We start from the raw sequence: 18,028 nt of genomic DNA on the forward strand, positions 1-18,028 counted from the left end.
GGTTATTCTTACGTTGCTAAGCCATAGAGGGAATGTGTGACCTTCCTTTCGCCGGCGAAAGATCACTTTTTTGGTTTTAATATTTGTATGTGAAACTGACTGTTTAAGAGGACTCACGTCTACCAGTTGGTTGCCGTTGGGGATGTTAGCTTATTGTACAACGGGTGAAGTAGGTTGTATGGTTTCCATCAACCTCGCCATGGTGACTCACGCAATGCACACTCCTTACCTTAGCAGTGAATACTACTTGGGGATTTATTGCCTTCATCCTTTTGCACGATATCGAAACATCCCCTATGAAAAAATTGTATAAACCTGTTTCAAAATTTTATACAATTACCATGGTAATTGTATAAATTGTATAAAATTTTGAAACAGGTTTATACAATTTTTTCATAGGGGATCTCTCACCTAGATGTTTGTGGAACTATGCTATTTAACCTCCGTTTAAGATGACGAATAACCAAAATTTGACAGCCGCTGTAAGCATGAACAGAAGTATTGTGATACGAAAGGGAGGTGATTTCTAAGCATCCAAAAGTTTATTTCATTTGTGTCATAATTGGTACTATAGAAAAAGAGGAAATCCAAATTTCTCGAGTCTGCTGAGTCATACATTGCATAGCCGCTTCGGTGATTGCTGGAGCATCTTCTCTATGGTATTTAGGGCTCGTCCTTAGGTTGAATAATTTACTGTTATACTTCTGGTTTCTTAATAATGAAGGCTGCAGCTGATGATATATTTTGAGTCACTATTGAGATAAGGTAACAAATTTTGAGATTATGAATTTGGAGCATGTTACTTTATGGCAGCTAGGTATAGACTTAAGAAGCAGCAGATCAGTCAAGCATAAGATCATTTGCTGCAATGTTTAAGACCAAATGGATCTATGAATATAGCCCCGGGGCCATTTTTCTGGAAAGTTGGTGAACTTGACAGGTTCTTCCCTATTTGATTTCTCTGCTTCTTTCAATGTCTGCTTAGCTGCCATTAATAAATTCCATGTTTGTATGACATATTTCATCATTAAGTGGCATCATCATGTACAATCATAATAGTCAATTTAAACCAAGTTTTTGGAAATTTCCGTCTCCCTCTCAAAAATCTAATGCTCTCTTCCTGTGTGAAATTCACTCTCACCGGACAAAAACAGCGATCAATTTTACTGGACTTTTAATTGTACTGCGGAAGCCTTCGTCTTTCATTCGTTGTTCTTGACCCATAATCTGTGAAATTAGGCAGTTGATTTTGAGGGGAGCTTATGAAAAACTGCTATCAAACTGTGTGTATAAGACATATTTTTAAGGAGTAACCACAACAATCACGTACAGTAGACCCTTCCTTTATGAAATAAATCCATTCCAAAGGACTGATCAAAAAGCTAATGCTGTATGTTGAATCCTCTTTATTTCCAAACAAATAATCAATTTTAGGTGCAACAGTGAATTTTACTGTCCACAGATCATAAAAAATTAAGACATAGATTAAGATATTTGATGGAATATTGCGGTACTTTTAGAAACAAAATTGCAAAAATGTGCAATATTATAAGCGCACACTAAGCCAGTACAGATCATCTGACCACTGCAGTAGCCAAGGGGTTCACTGAATCTGGATTCCGTTTGACACAATGCTATTATGTACCACACCGATCCTTATCTGCTCTTAGCTTCAAAATTATAAAATTGTACCAATAACCATAGGTTTCTAGGGTCCTCATATGCGAAAGCCATAGTAAAAAAAACCATTGTGATGTGGGGTTCTACTCATCAGTTGAAACATTTACAATCTGTTGCCATACAAAGGGAAATAATTTTTGGGCAACATTCAAACACATTTCATATTCCTAATTCAATTCTCCAATTTTGTTTCACTAATTATTTCATTCCAATACCAGAATCCTATTGCTTGCCAGATGATTCCTCCATTTCTGCCTAAAGCTGCCATCACTGAATTGTCCCCTCGACTAGACATCACCGTGTACACACCAATGTTATAGTCCCTAAATTTCATCTCAGCTAGCAGTCTCAATTGGTATACATAGTACATATTTGTTTCTTTGTCCTGTTTGATATCTTTTAAAGCTTCTCCACCCTCGTCACTGTCCAAACATAATATGTTCTTACAGTCATAGCTGCTTTCTTTTTCTGGTATTTAGGTACTTAGTAAGTTTCTGATGCTCATAATTGGTTCCATATTTTCGGAGTTGGTTTTGATTTCCATGTCCATTCCAACTGATCTGTTTTTTTATTACATGGTATCAATAACTTTTATGTAGCACCTACTATTGAACCTATTTGCCATTGGTGGCCAAATAGAGTAATTCTGATATACTCCCCTGAATACAAATAGGAGTCGTTAGAATGCCCAAGCCTTTCTACCATGATTAAGTTGTATCCCAAGGGAAAGTGGCTACCTCTTTAAGATTGTAAAATGAATTCATTATGCCTACAGGTAATGATGCCACACCCAGAATAGAAATACTGTTTTTTCTGAAGGCTATGAGCTAATCATAAAATTGATTGAAAATATCAGCAAGAAATGGTGACTATGGGTTTGAAGCCCTTGCCTGCTCACTTTAAGGTCATTGGTTTGATTCCTGCCAGAACCCTTCTTGGCTGAGGGAATGGGAGTCTGTGACCAACTGGTATTGCTAGCGGCTCTTGCACCCAAATGCAACAATCAGATTTTCATTACCTCCGAGTTACCTCCTTAATTAGAAAAATTCATTTTAAGTCATACTTCCCCATTAAATTTTAGGGCCGCTCATTTACCCTTTCTAATCAATTTTCTGTAAAGACACTAATATTCCTTAAATAAATTTCATGAATGTAGTACGGAAAGTCTGGTAATTTCAGTTTGACATTTGTGTAACCTTCCTGAGTTAGTAATGAAGAAGACTTGTGAAAAGCATTTTCTAAATGTTGGCGGAAGGATATGGGATGACTTAATTGGCAACCTCATGAAGCAGATTTCTCAAGACTTTATGTATAATGGATATGAATAATAGCTAAGTAAGACCTTAATCCTTTCCCTACAAATGACGAAAATAATTAGCAGGACATTTCTTGACCTGGGAGACGAAAGCCACAAATTTTCGTCGGAATTTTTTCTATGTAAGCAATCACATGCTGAAAGTATATTTTTCTGTGCTCTCCAGTGACGTCACGGCAAAGTTGGCAGTGCCGGAATGCACTTTCCTTAACTTTTTTTAGAAGTGAATTAATACTTTTTTTATTGCAAGTTATTTTATTATAATTTTTTTTGTTTTGGTTATGAATGAGTACATTAGTAATTTTTAGGCAACAATTGATTGAAGTGCTATTTGACCATTATGTCTTCCGTTAACCAGTGCCGGAACTGCATTCCTGCACCATGACACCCCTAGTGCTCTCCCCCTTTAATGGCGGTCACAGGTTCTTGAAGTCTTAGTTTTGGGACCCAACAAAGCAGGACTTATGCCATACCCTCGAAATCCAGAAGCAGGTACCCAGACCCCTCATCTTATATTACCCCTATTTGTGGTAAGGAACCGCTGTCATTCAATTGTTCATTCAGTCAGTTTTCGAAATAAGTATTTGTTCCTTTCTCAACAAATATAAACTAAGACTTGCATTCTTTGTCTTTTGAGCAGCGTTTACAATTTTGAAACAAAATTCTATAATAAATATTAACTTATATCTCGATTTCAGTATAAACATCAACATGAAAATTGTTGCTGCATTAAATGCGTTAATATTGACGGTGGAGCTTCTTTCAAAACTCTCAGAATAAAACGATGAATTCAATTCGAAGTTTACAATTTATATGCCAACATCAGTTATGTATCCATACAGCTAATTCATATAAACGATGCATGATTGACTGCAAACCAATGCCGCTGGTAGGGTTATAAACCCCAAAAGGAGGGAGCCCAACTACCCTTGGAGTCCCCACTAGGAAGAGTCAAAAAAGGTTAGTGCTGAGAGCGCGTGATTATCAGCGAGATCTTTATTAATGTATGTCCTGCAAAAATGCTCCGTAAAGAGGGGGCGGAAGAGTCTCTTGGGGCTCAGTACAGCAGTCATGCTAAGGCGAGAACTCCAGCATCTCAAAAGGGGTTAAATTTACTACCATTGACAAATTGCTGATAAGAGCATTAGGATTAGCTCTATCAAACTAATCTCTGGTTTGCTTAGTTATACTGGTGATTCAAAAGCATAAAATGAGCTAGTTTCATGCACCATGAGGCACCACAGTGGGAGAATAGCAAAATAAAATGAACTTTTTGATATAAAATTTGTAATATACACTCACAACACAAAGTGAAAAAAACATAACAGATGACTCTTATTATCGTCTTCCTCCCTTTCCTTTTTTGCGACCTCCACCACCCTGTTGCTGCTGAGCTTGACTTTGGTCACTGCTACCTGGTTTTTGTGACCGAGTTTTTAACTTTGGAATCATTTTACCAACATACTCCAATACAGAATCACCTGCCAGAAAAAGAAAATTATCATTTGTAAAAATTAACAATTTAAAGAACAAAGATTATCAAGGCATAACTTATCTTTTAAGCCATGAATATTATTATTTAATTAACTCCACTGTAACCAGCATTGTCTCCCATTTTATTATTTGGCAGAGCTCTGCCAGTGGCCGTAAATATCCTCTTATTGAAATAACTCAGTGAGTGCCATAAATAGTAGTTTCATCACCAATATAACTCCTCCACCATTCATTTTTTAAGAAGTGTAATATAAAGTGTCAAAAAGATACCAAATACGGTTTAGATACATAGATATTTTGAACTTTGAAAAATTGAAATTCATTAATGAATTTGAAGAAAAAAGAATACAGTCGCATAGGTTTAAGAGTCATGAATACTCTCTCCACTTGAGGTCATGTAACCTCATGGCAGAGGTTCATGAAACACATTCTTCTACTAGACAATTTCCAACACATACATGCAACTCACCGTCCAGCTATCTAACAAGACAATTGTGCAAAGGTAGAAACCACAGGAAACATAATTTCACCTTTTACAGCATTTTCCAGGTGGAAAGACCAATTTTCCAGAAACAACACCTTCTCCATGGAAATAAACTTTAGCACTGCCCTTAAGCCTAAATTAAATATTTTAAAATGATTTGGTGCAATATAGATTCATTCAAATTATTAGATGGCAACATAACACACATACAATGTATCTCAATGAAACTTTTCCTAGTCAGTTTCTAATTAAATATCTATATATTTAATAATCAGTCTCTCATCCAATGAAATTTAAAAAAAAATTGATTGTGTTAATAGGGTAGTTTCCTATTTTTTTAAATTGCCGAAATCGAAATATTATTACTCCTGGAGGACGTATTTCACACTTATCTATTTTTCGCTATTAAATAAAAAGTGAACATTTTCAAGCACGCAAGAACACGACGGCTAAGTATGAATGCTGGGAAAAGCCTTTGTTATGTCTGGCTGCTGCTGTGTGAGACCACCTGGGTGCGAGGCTATGAACGCGCTACGATGCAGGCTGCTAGCAGGTAGAGCTTGGCTTAAATAAGGATTATTAATACCCTATCAAACGAAGGAAACTTTCCGACCATATGCATTTTAAATAAGTGATTATTAACACTAGAATGCCGAAGGGTGTCATTTTGACACCCTACGCGTACATTTTTTACGGAGCTGGCCCTTAGAGAGTGTTGTAGAGAAAAATCTTTCGTGACTTTTATTCATTTTTAGATCTTAACAAAACGACAGTAAAAGGGATGTCCCCCCTAATTTTTTTCGTCTCAAAAATTCAAATTTACCTTGAATGCCGGAGGGTGTCATTTTGACACCCAGTATATTATATCACTTCTTTCTTCGGTTTAGGTGTCTCGTGGGATGCGGCTTGATAATTATTTGTCAAATTAGTATAGTGTAGTACATTATCTTCATGTGAGGTACCTTTATGTATAGTATAGTATATTTTAGTGTAGTACATTACCTTCATGATTGTTTGTCTTACATAATTTCAATGAGCATCGGCTGTATACTACTTTTTTCAAAAGTTTAGTAGCTAGTAAGGTAAGTATATTCCGCTGCCTTTTGCAAATGATTCGCCTTGAAAGCAGCTAATTTTTTTACCGAGGTGACTCTTATATGCCCTGAAACATTGCAGTAAAGTGACGCGCGCGACAATGCAGTTAGCTGCTGCCGAGCCTCTGTGTTCGGCTGCCTGGCTCGCGCGCGTGTTCGGCGGACTGGGACGCTATGGTCGCGACCTGCTGCTTGACTTGCCTCGGCAGTTCTGTCTTGATAATGGCACTGCATAGACGTGTTACGACGGAGCAAAGTATTGAAATACTAAACGATATTTCTGGAGACGTGTCGGAGAAAGCGTCTGATGGAGATGTTGAATCGGGCAACGATTGGGTTGCACAGGAGGTCCATTTTAGATCATCCAAAAATGATGAAAATAGTGAGCACGGTCAGTTTCAGTGTTTTGTATATTTCAGTTTAGTAATTTAATCACGAAAGATGCACATATTTATTTTACAATACGCATGTAAATATAATTGAACTACTGGATCTGCACTGGTTATCGGACAGAAAAGAAATTGTGCGTGGTCGTGACATGGTGTGCCGACGTGGATGGGGCGCTGGGTAGACTTCAAGGCGACGTCAACTCCTTGTTCAAGATCGTAAGAAGGAGATGGCCATGCTAAGGAATCATAACCTGGGCCTAACATAACCACTGACGAACAGCTGTTTCCAAGCAAAGCTAGATGTCCATTCAAGCAATTCATGGCACCAAAGCCTGATAAGTATGGGCATAAATACTGGTTTGCAGTATATAAAGACAGCATGTGTTTGGTAAACTGATTCCTTAACTTCCAGATTGACCAGAGGCGTCAAGGACGGCTCTCGTCAAGCTGGCGATCGCGTTTCAGATCATGCTGTATTGAAATGTATGCAACCCTACATGAGCAAGGGCAGGAATGTAACCACTAGCATTTGTTTCACATCACTTTTGCTAGCTCTGCTCGAAACAAAAGGGTACTTGCCTTTCGGGAACTGTAAATAAGGGAAGAAGGGAAATACCTGGTGAAATGAAAGCTTCTCGGGAAGAGTTGTAATCAACTAAATTGAACAAAAATGGTGACGTAACACTTACTGTTCATCAGGGCAAACAGAAAAAAATGTGTTCTTGTTCTATGATCTCTTCGCCCTCATATTGACATTAGTTACAACTCTAAGAAATCGCCCGAAACAGTAAGGTGTTGTAATGAGATCAACTTTGAAGTAAATATTATTGATCAGATGGGGTGGAAATACTTGGTCAGAACTAGAACCAGGCGATTGCCTGTTTTTTTCTTTCCAGAATACTTTTGACTTGGTCACTATAAATTCCTGAATACTATATATAAGGAAATAACTTCACAAAAGATGTCCCGAATTATTTTTACAAAATTTATCAGAATAGCTTGCTTTCCCTTACATCGAGTCAACGAATATCTGGCAACCAAATCCAGAACTGACTAGGGATTGTCAAGTATAGATAAAATGCAACGAAAACAGAACTGTTGCTTTTTGTAAGCTTAGTGAAAAGTCAGTAAACCTAAGGCCAAAACAGACCAAAAGTGCGAGAATGTAGAGAATCTACTATTTTGATGAAGCTTTTCGTAAGTCTGTATGAAAAAGCATTCGATTTCTTTTTGGGTTCATACGAGGTTTTTGTATTTTATTTTTTTTAAATTTCGTAGTTTTGTGACCGCAATGGTTTTATTTTAATTTTCGTCTTTTGAAGCACACTTCTATGACGAAAAATTAATGAAAAAGTTAACAATAATAATAAAAAGAAAAACAATGTCCTAATCATTTTTTTCTATCTATTCAATCCTGTCGTATTCATTTTAATTTTTTATGCACATAAAATTTAACCAGTTACAGTGAACAACAAATACTTATAAAAAAGTATTCAATGATTATATATAGGTATTATTACACCTTCATGCGTCCTCCGACGTTTCAGCGCAATCTTTTCGATGGATGCCACATTCCAGGAGAGTATTTTTTTGTAAAAAAATTTTTACTTCAGTGGTACTCTATTAAAACATTAAGTTTTTTTTTAATATTAGGGCAAAAAATCAGTATTAAACAAAAGTTGACACTATCTACTCCAAAATAAAACTAATCTGCAACGTTAAATGCTTATTAAAGAATGGGTGTCAAAATGACACCCTCCCGGCATTCTAGGGGATACAAATTTCCCGGCATTGATGTTTCCCCGAGCTCTGTGCCACATGCATGCATTGGTAATCTCAGACGATGTAAAACTCCTATCTACTCATGGAGTGGCATCGCATGGGTGCAAATCTGGCCTTTCTCAAATAAGGAATTGACCATTAACATTCCTCTTAACTGGGATTTCTAAAACCAAATAATTTGTATATTATGAAAATACTAATGTTAAGTAACAAATCGCAATCAATGCCTTTCGTTTTCTTTGATGAAGGAAACTACCATATTTATTGGAGGAAAATGATCCTGACCACAAAAATTCTAGCCCGTGTAATTTGCATTATCTTGACCTAAGTAGCCCATAATCTTTGAAGGTGTATATTCTTTCATAACTACTGGCAACTTACTTTCTTTGTAGGAGCAGCTTAAGCAAATAATTTTTTTATCATATTTAAAGCAAATCTAATATGAAAGAAATCAAAGAAATACAAACAATAGGACTGTTAATGTATTGTATCCAGAACACTACTACAATTGCAACAGTAGTTACCGATTTCTCATATTTGAAGAATCCTAATCATTTTGATGCTAAAATAACATCAAAGCAGAAACTGGGCAACTGAGCAAAATTTTTACCTGAAATTAAAAAATTCAATTCGCCAGGTTGTGTCAGTACCTTAATTATCACTACAAATACTCTCATATCGAGCCAAAAGTAGAACCTCATTGCCTTAAAATTACTTCAAAAGTGGTCTGTACAAGATAGTAATAAGTACGGAGCGGAGCAAATGTGATAATTGACGAAGGAACTTACATTGCATCATCAAGTTTCGTCAATTGCTTTCACCTTCCATAATTAAGTTTATTATGTGGCAGATAGTGGCATGAAAATACGTTTTCTATGGTTATACGTAAACGAAGTATTGGTTTCCCAAAAGTATACCAAGTGCCAAACGTGAAAAATATCAATATATATTCGTAGAAAGAAGGTTCATGTATACCCCTATGTTGTTCTTATTAGTTTAGTTAATTTTATAATTTATTTACCTTGGTGGTTATAATGTAGAAGTATTATTACCTTTCTGCTGTGTTTCTGTACATTTTAAAATAGTTCGTGTGAGCTCGTCTCGCATCATATGCATTACAACGTAGATTCTTTAATCGAAGTGATTAGCAGACAATATTTGGCCGCCATGTTTTTGTAGAATGTAGGGCTGGTTCGGGTACCCCGCATCAAGTAGGGCTCATTTAGTTCCAGAAACGGCCTAGGGCTTGATGTGGCATATGTAGGGCGAGATCGCTTTATCTAGAGGCTGATGACGTATCCAGGGTCGGTTGACCCTACAGGGTTGACTAAGAATACGGGCCTAGCTCATGCAACAATTTTGCATGTCTTGCCTTTCAATTTTAAAATCTGCCTATTTTTAATCTCACAGTATTACGTGCGCTGGAAGCGCATTACAGCTGTCCTCGTAAACTAAGTTAACTCCAACCAGCCAGTAAACAATTTTATTATTATTTTGCGCATTTGTCTGTGTTGTGAGTGAAATGTTATGTTTGTCCAATCAGAAACTTAAAATTAACAATTTTGACTAAAATCAGAAAAACAGAACATACCTCTTAACACAACAGAATTTAGAGACTTCTATTTATTATTTTTGCCTTTTTGGGATATTTTTTAATACATTTTAATTTTTATTTCTTTTTTCATTGGAAGTAGCAATTTCATAATTTTTTTCCATTTCATTAAATTTTGCACATTATAATGCAACATTAAATATTTTAAATAATTGACCTAATACTATGTAAAAAAATTGACTTAAAAGCTATAAGAATTAAAGACATAAATAGTAAAGACTCATCGGAGAGTAATTTGTTTAGGCAGTGTGTATGTAGTTAGAATTGATGGGTCATAATTCCAAAAGTCTGAAATTAAAGTACATATTATTGGTTGCCCGAGCCTTGACTTTGGACCTGGATAGTTGCGAACTAACCTATAAATGAAATTGTTTACTGCATGGAACTTATGGGCAGATATCGGAGATTATAATCAATGTGAAAAGGTTTAGGAGAATACAGAGCGATTTTGAAGTGTATCTAGTTTTTATCTAATTGATATACATATTAATTGCAAAGATTACGCGTCTTTATAGGAGGGTAGGTTGCATAACGGTGTTATAGATTTATTCTAAAGCAGTGGGAGAGTGAAGACCAGTGGGAGGACAATGATGAGATTGCTATTGCTTTGTCAGTGCAATATTTCAGGTGATTATGGTAAGTTAATTTATTGCCTAAAGACACTAAGAAATTTGACAGAAGTTTCTCTTGGTATTTGTTGTTTGCTGATGATAAGTGTCATTTATGGTGCACACCTGCGCCTGCATGAGAAGTAAATGTGTGTGCTTTTAGAGGCATTTATTTTAGAGATGGGTTGAATAGCAGATTTCTTGAACTCGAATATTAAATCATTACTCGAATTTTTGAATACCTCGAATACTAGAATTGCGCAAAGCATATTAAACGTACGTTTCTTCTTCTATTTCCATTGATGAACGCATAAATAAAATGGTATACAGTGGAACCTCGATCTATCGTTTTTCAAGGGGATAGACGAAAAAAAATACGATGAATGCGGAAATGTTTGACTAGGTTAACTATGCAACAGGAAACTCAGGATTTTGGCATTTAATTGTGATTTCTTTTAAAGGATTCAAACTGGAATTTAGCTGATTAATGGAATATTTTAATTTTATGGAAACAATTTGGGCATATAGTTGATTCAACTAACATCTCTCTCAAATATCCTAAGGGGACACACCACCTCGCAAAAAAATGATTTCATGCCATCTCGGCATAAACAAGCTGCTACAATAGATTTCTGTCTGATGTATACATTCATATCTACCAAACGCCATTTCAGCGGCACGCCCATCTGATACTCGGCTTCATCCAACTTCTTATTTTCAACAGGTAGCTCGCTTTACCCCCACTCCTACTGTGAAGTGCTAGCGGACAATCCGAGGCGTTTTGCAAAATACACACGCTTCTCCACCAGATTTTCTTCTTCCTTAATTATTATCAGTCCATCTTTGTAAGTTCTAGAAGATGAATTCGAATTGCTATCAGGGAGAAACCAAGTATCCTAAGAAAATATCCCTTCGACTGTGACAATAGACATATAGCATACCTCATAAATTTTAACTTGACATATGTTTTCAGAAAAAAATACTGCATCAACTTCCGGGAAGCTCAGCTGTGAGGATATCGAGTTTCGCCAGAATGCTAAGTCTCGGTTGTACTTTGACGTTTATTTCCTTGCGTAAAATGCTGAAATGGGTCTTGTTTGGTCTTATTCTTTTTTAAATTATGCGCACATTACTAATATTTCAATCCAATAAAGGTGTAATATCAATTGCCGAAAGTCATTGTTAGACACCTTTTGGGCTAATAGATGACTCATGCAGCAGTTGACCTCAAGAAACGGGGAACTTCGAAGCAGGTAGGCAGAAATAGGTCAGTGGGGGAGAAAGATGAAAGGGTGAAACACCATTCTACTATTCTCCTGTAATTTGATATTTCCTTTTGTAGCTTTTGATTTATGGTCTTCGTAATACGAACCCTGTGCGAGCTGGGGACTTTTGTTTGATATCGGAGAGGAGGAAAGCGTCAGAGGAGGGGCCGAGGGCTGATGGATGGAAGGAGTAGCGGATTTTGGGAATGGTGCTATGTAGTTACTATCCCACGGCACTGAGGTTCTCCTGGTGGGGGAAACCGGGGATTTTAGGATTTTTTCACCCGATCATTTTTGGTTCCCCACGTTGAACTCTTTTCACCGCTCTAATCTGCAAATTTGATGTAGTTCGTCAACTTGCCTAAAACGGCACTGCATGCACTAAACGACTAGAGGTCTCTACATTTTTCCAATTCATCTACCAATGACGTGCGTGGGACAGTGTAGGGTGCAAAATTCAAAGTATTTGAGAGCGTACCTTTAGCGTAATTATTTGAGATCTCGAATATTGAATAGTTTCTTGTATTCGAGGTATTAAAGTATTCACGGATACTATTCACACATCTCTAATTTATTTAAATTTTCCATGTTCATGTCCAAATGTGAATTGATTTTAAGTAAGAGTTAGGTTTGATAATGTTAATGTCCCCCTGCCATGATGTCACTGTGATTGTACTGACATGTAACAGTGGTAGAAAAGATTGCAAAGAAGAAAAAGGAATTTAGAAGATCAGCTGGCATATCTTAACTGAGTGTTAATTATATTGTCCTGGCCAGTTGCTTTTTTAACGGAAAGTGAATTAAACATATTTCAAACATCAGTAAAGTTAAAATTGGAAAAGGAGTGGGAATAGGCAGTAGATTGCCAAAAAAATGGTAAATGGTTTGTTCTATTGATGAAGAAGAAGTACCGAGAGACATAGTTTTTTTAGATTATCAGCTAGGATTTAGACTTTCTTTAATATCTTGTCACTGTACTTCTTTCCTTCGTGAACACTCCACACTTGACTATCACACACTCATATGGATCACACTATTACACATGGATATACTAAAGAAAATAAATGTCGATTGAAAGGATAGGCAACTCATCTGTAATCCGTAAATGGCACAGACTGCACTAGTGCAGGTTGCTGACAGAGAATATGGGTGGGCCAGCATTGGCCAAGGAGTGAGGCAAAGCTGTCCACTATCACTGTTGCTTTTTAACATGCATGCTGAGGAGAGGAGAGCTCCTTCAGAAACAGATTCTCTAGGATAAGAGTGGAATGAGTGAGAAGCTAGAGTAAAAGTGGGGGGAAATGATATCTAAATCAGTAAGGTTCGGTCAGGCATTGATTAGCCAGTCAGTGAGGGGGTTGCAGGCTCTCAGACAAGCATTGCAATGAATATGGCATGAACATTAATCACAAGAAGACCAAAGTTATAAGGTTTTGCAAAGCATCTCAAGCTAGGAATGTGAGACTCGAGGTAAAAGTAGGTGGGGAAAAACTTAAGCAGGTAGAGCAATTCAACTATTTGGGCAGAACATTAGAGGAAAACAGATACAGCAGTAATGATATGAGGCAGAGAATTGTGTTTGCAAAGGAGGCGTTCAAAAACAGGAAGTCATTTATAAGAGGATGATTATGTAAGAGTTTAAAGAATTGGTTAGGAAGAGTCTGATCTAGAGAGAAGTGCTTTGTGGCAAAGAAATGGGGATACTTAGGAAGGAGAACAAGAGAAGACTGGAGGTGTTCGAGATGTGGGTCTGGAGAAGAATTGAGAAGGTGTAGTGGACATAGAGGAGGAAGAATGAGGACATGGTGGGTAAGGAGGGGCAGCTTCTAGATGAGGTGCAGAAGTTACCAATGACACAAGTACTTAAGGGGGAGGTGATGTTGAAAGCAGTGTTTGAGGATATAATGTTGGGTAAACAAGAGAGAGGAAGGAAGAGATTTGGGATTTTTCAATAGAATGACAAGGAGCAGGCCTTAGTGTGAACTGAAGAGAGAAGTCCATGAAGGAAGGGAAAGCTACCAGAATATTTCTTAAGTACTCCATGGACACCTACCTTAACCAGTACAGTATTTTGATAATTGTTGGTGATGTTTTTTGGGCGTACCCCCGCACATTTGTTAGGTTTTCGTCTGACATTTTGTGGCCCTTGAATTAGTGGATTTCTCCATTTTCGGGTTATCGCCGCGTTTCGTGGTCAGAGGTGATGACAGTTTCACCAGGATTCTGCTCTTGCGGTAAAGCACACATCGGTGAAACATGCAGATCCGCCAGCAGGAGCACAAGAGGACCACGCAGAACAAGAAATTCGACCTCTCAGAAGTTGCCGAGCATGCATGGGGTGAGCCTGGACATAATATAATATTTGAAGAAGAGAAAATCATCGCTTTCGCCCAAAAAATTTAATAGAGAAGACGGATACATAACAACCAACGCCTGGAAGAGAATGTTTAGAAATTCAATCAATCACGGCGAAGCAGCAAGGGCCAACAACACCGCGGCCGCCAGGAGGGAGCATATATACGCGGCAAAAACACGGAAAGCACCACTTCGACCTGAAGACGCCTGGTGGAATCCTGGCGAAACTGTCGTCACCTATGACCACGAAACGCGGCGACAACCCGAAAATGGAGAAATCCACTACATTCGTGAGAATTTATCAATGTGAACAATTTATAGTGCGAATGAGTAGGTAAACATAAAATTGCCAAGAATTCGCAGAAAGGGTACCCTTCTGGTGCCTTTTTTAAATCGTATACTCGCCTATATTCCACATTCAATCCAGGTAATGTGAAGTAGTCACGTAAATATTCTTCTATTTACTACGTACTAGAGCATAGGTTACACCGAGAGATAAGAATAACTTCATTTACACTGTCTCTTTCCGTCGTGATTTAATCTCGGGACAATATATTTACACTGCAAGATAAAATGTCCACTTTCCGTCTTTCCTCATACTTGTGGAGCTACGGTTTCTCTCAAGTCGTTGCGTTACGCTACTAAAAAGTAGGGGCAAACAGAGTATGGGATGGTAACATAAACAGTATTGAACCAGAACCAAAAAGAGGGTCATATTTGGATTCCTGAATCCCTAAAGACGATGGGCGAGTAGCACATCGAAACGTTGGAAGGAGACATGTAGGATCTGACCCGGTGCGAAACCCGAGAAACCTTTGCTTCAATTGTTCGCCGGGGAAAAAAAACAAAAATTATATCAGGGCCATATAATTTACTTACGGGTCGGAAAATCAGGATTGCATGGTGAGCCATCATCGCTTTTAAGCTGCACCCTGATTCGCCCCCGGTAGAGTATTTCTTTGCTCGTTTCTCTGCTGTAATATTTATTTTCCACACCCACTTTCATACCTGCCGCGGCCAAAACATCGCGAATCTCTTGATGGGTAGGGTTTTCGACACACTGCAATAATTGAGAAAAATGAACTATCGCGGTGTGATCATATGCGAATGATTTTTGCATTATCTCAAAGCACAAACCTTATCCCTTGATATTCTTCTACCCTCTGCGATAGTTTTTTTGCTGTTTATATACGCTGGGTAAACACATATCCACCTGAAATACAACGCAACTTTTTATAACTAATCCTGAAAATTTTAATTCGGTCAAAAGTAATTATAAGTAACCTTTCTCTATCACTGTGTCTTTTATCAGGATTCCACATGGCGGACATAGTGATGGTATCACTTCCACAAATTCACCAGTGATTCTAGAAGTTCTAGAAAAACGCACAGCATCCACATATGCCCGATGCCCACTTCTAAACCATTCTAAACATTCGTGGCTGATGTCAACCATCGACCCAAAACATGCACACAAATGAAGATCGAAAACCAAGCCAGCTCATCGTGAGAAACATTTCCGCCAAATTTGAATACTGTCAGGGGTTCGTCCTATGTCCTCAATTTTAATGCATTGAGGAGCTAATTCACGGGCTTTAAATGTCGATTAAGGCTTTTGGGTTCCGTTATATTACAGGGGTTTCAAATTTCGAGTGTTCGTAGTCATTTCAGGATGCATATTTAAAATGGAGAGGAAGTTTTTTTTTCGAGGTCTAAGGTGTCATATTCTTTATTGCCAGATGATGAACCTGTCATGAAAGCAATCGCAAATCCTGTAGTTTGGTTGATACTGACGAATAGGGGCGCAGCTAGGAATTACGGCTAGGGGGTTTTAAGGCGCAACTAATACGAGGTGTGGGGGCATTGCATACCCGCCAGGGTAAGTGGGAGTTGCAGGGACCCTCCTCCAGAAAATTTTCAGATTAATGGTTCAAAATGGTGAGTTTTACGACTTTGCAATTACATATTGTATTCATAAAAATAGTGCGTACAGTAATATCGAATTTTAATAAGAAGTAGCTGACTGGGCAAACTTTTTTTGCTGTGTAATTTATCTCTAGTGAATAATTTGGTAGTTAAAATAAAAAAGAACTAACTTATTGTAAATGTGTGGGGATGTGGTATATGACTCAAAGAGGAATGGTGCACTATAAACGATGGTAAGACCTTCAAAAATAATAAAGCATCAAACATTCTTTTTTTTTATTCATTGTACTTTTATTATCTTAATACATTTAATACTACATCTATTTAACAAATTATTACAGTTAAAAAAAGAAATAATATCAGTCAGTTAATGCAATGGGGTGCATGATATTTTTGGAGTCCATCTTTAGCCAACACAAACAATCTGGATGGTTTACCCATGCGAGAATATGCCATGTATAATTGTCCGCGTGAAAAACACGGTGTACCCAATTCTAAGCCACAAACAGACATCATTTGGCCTTGAGACTTATTGACTATCGTTGCGAATGCCAATCTAATTGGAAATCAAACCTGTTTGAATTCAAATGGCAAATTCGTGGTAGTAATACATCTTTTTCTTGGAACATTTCATTCAAAATTCTGGCTTTGACAACGTTTTTCATCAATTTTTTAATGACTAATCATGTGCCATTACACAGCCATGGTGAGTACAAATTATGAAGCAAAATAATTGGAGATCCAACCTTCAGTTGTAAGCAGTGCGATGGCATGCCTGGCAAATCCAATGAGTTAGAAAACTCCGCTGGATAACTTACAGCTTAGTTGGTATCGCTATCTGTATCAATAATAGAGATGTCAAACTAAACAAACAATACTGACGGTCGTCCATGAGACAGTAAGCCAAAAACGATAAAATTTCAGCATTTTTATAATTTGGTGAAGAGTTCACGGGATCGCCACTGGGTCAGGAACTGCATAACTGCTGACGTTTCGATGCCTGACTCGGCCATTTTCCTCAGGGCAGTGAGTGTCGAGTGAGAAATTTAACTTGCTTATATACAGTCACTCTTGTGGTCAGGTGACTGCTGATTGGCTGTCGTCAGCGGCGCGCTCTGATCCGGTAGGATTGAAGACACGTGTCATTTACCAAGTCCCATGTGGGTGTGGGAAGATATACATTGGTGAGACGGGCTGCACTACAGATGCCACAAGTGCCACCTCTGCCTAGGACAGCCCGAAAAGTCAGCCATCGCAGAGCATTGGATGGGATGAGAAATACAGTTAACTTTGACAACACAAAGATGCTCTGCCGATCCATGGCTTTTGGGATTGACTCATCAAAGAGTCTATTGAAATTAGACTGGCCAAGAATACCGTCAACAGAGATTCAGAATATGCTTTGAGCAACGCTTCGAAACCTGTGCTCAAAACTATCCAAAAGGTAGGCAAAACTATCACCAACATCCCAGCCAATCAGAGCTTGCCATTGACGACAGCCAATCAGCAGTCACCTGACCACTAGAGTGACTGTATATAAGGAAGTTAAATTTCTCACTCGACACTCGCTGCCCTGAGGAAAATGGCCGAGTCGGGCATTGAAACGTCGGCAGTTCCGGACCCGGTGGCGATTCCGAAAACTCTTCACTAAGTCTATTTGCCGGGAAAGCACACAATCTTACTTCATTTTTATGAATGTTTTTTCAAAATTCACCATATATCACGAGAAAATAAAAATTGATTGCAAGAATAAGAATGTGCATTTATTTTTCTTTCCAATAGCATATGTTTCAACTAAATGTGACCATTATAACTAATTTAAATATGCAAAAGAAAAAAGGTCTGCAGGCATTACTAATGAACTTAACATGTGTTTCTTATAGAAATGTTTCAGGACCCAATCCAGGGCCTGATGGGCCCTGTGAAATAATAAAAAATAGTTTACATCCTATTCTCAGACTTACATAATATACACAAAAAATTTCATAGGAATCAGTCCAGCTGTTTCGGAAGAGTTTGGCTAC

At 37.8% G+C, this 18,028-nt stretch overlaps 1 protein-coding gene across 1 annotated transcript; it reads right to left on the reverse strand.

Moving 5' to 3' along the window:
* Positions 1 to 3,784: 3,784 nt before the first annotated feature.
* LOC124160050 (signal recognition particle 19 kDa protein) lies at positions 3,785 to 15,543 on the reverse strand. Its single transcript, XM_046535791.1, has 4 exons — positions 15,363 to 15,543; positions 15,216 to 15,291; positions 14,958 to 15,138; positions 3,785 to 4,476 (listed from the first exon to the last, which is right to left on the reverse strand). The coding sequence occupies exons 1-4, from the start codon at positions 15,407 to 15,409 to the stop codon at positions 4,334 to 4,336; spliced, it is 447 nt and encodes a 148-aa protein (XP_046391747.1). The 5' UTR covers positions 15,410 to 15,543; the 3' UTR covers positions 3,785 to 4,333.
* Between the last annotated feature and the right edge of the window lie 2,485 nt (positions 15,544 to 18,028).

The sequence above is a fragment of the Ischnura elegans genome, chromosome 1 (assembly GCF_921293095.1).
Source record: "Ischnura elegans chromosome 1, ioIscEleg1.1, whole genome shotgun sequence".
Taxonomy (NCBI): Eukaryota; Metazoa; Arthropoda; class Insecta; order Odonata; family Coenagrionidae; genus Ischnura; species Ischnura elegans.

Bases quoted from the DNA above. Each gene is read 5' to 3' on its own strand.
- LOC124160050 (XM_046535791.1), bottom strand. From the start codon at position 15,409: ATGTCCGCCATGTGGAATCCTGATAAAAGACACAGTGATAGAGAAAG. The intron at 15,292-15,362 runs GTTACTTATAAT...GTTGTATTTCAG, and splicing joins AGACACAGTGATAGAGAAAG to GTGGATATGTGTTTACCCAG. The intron at 4,477-14,957 runs GTAAGTAAATTA...TTTTTCTGGCAG, and splicing joins CAATCCTGATTTTCCGACCC to GTGATTCTGTATTGGAGTAT.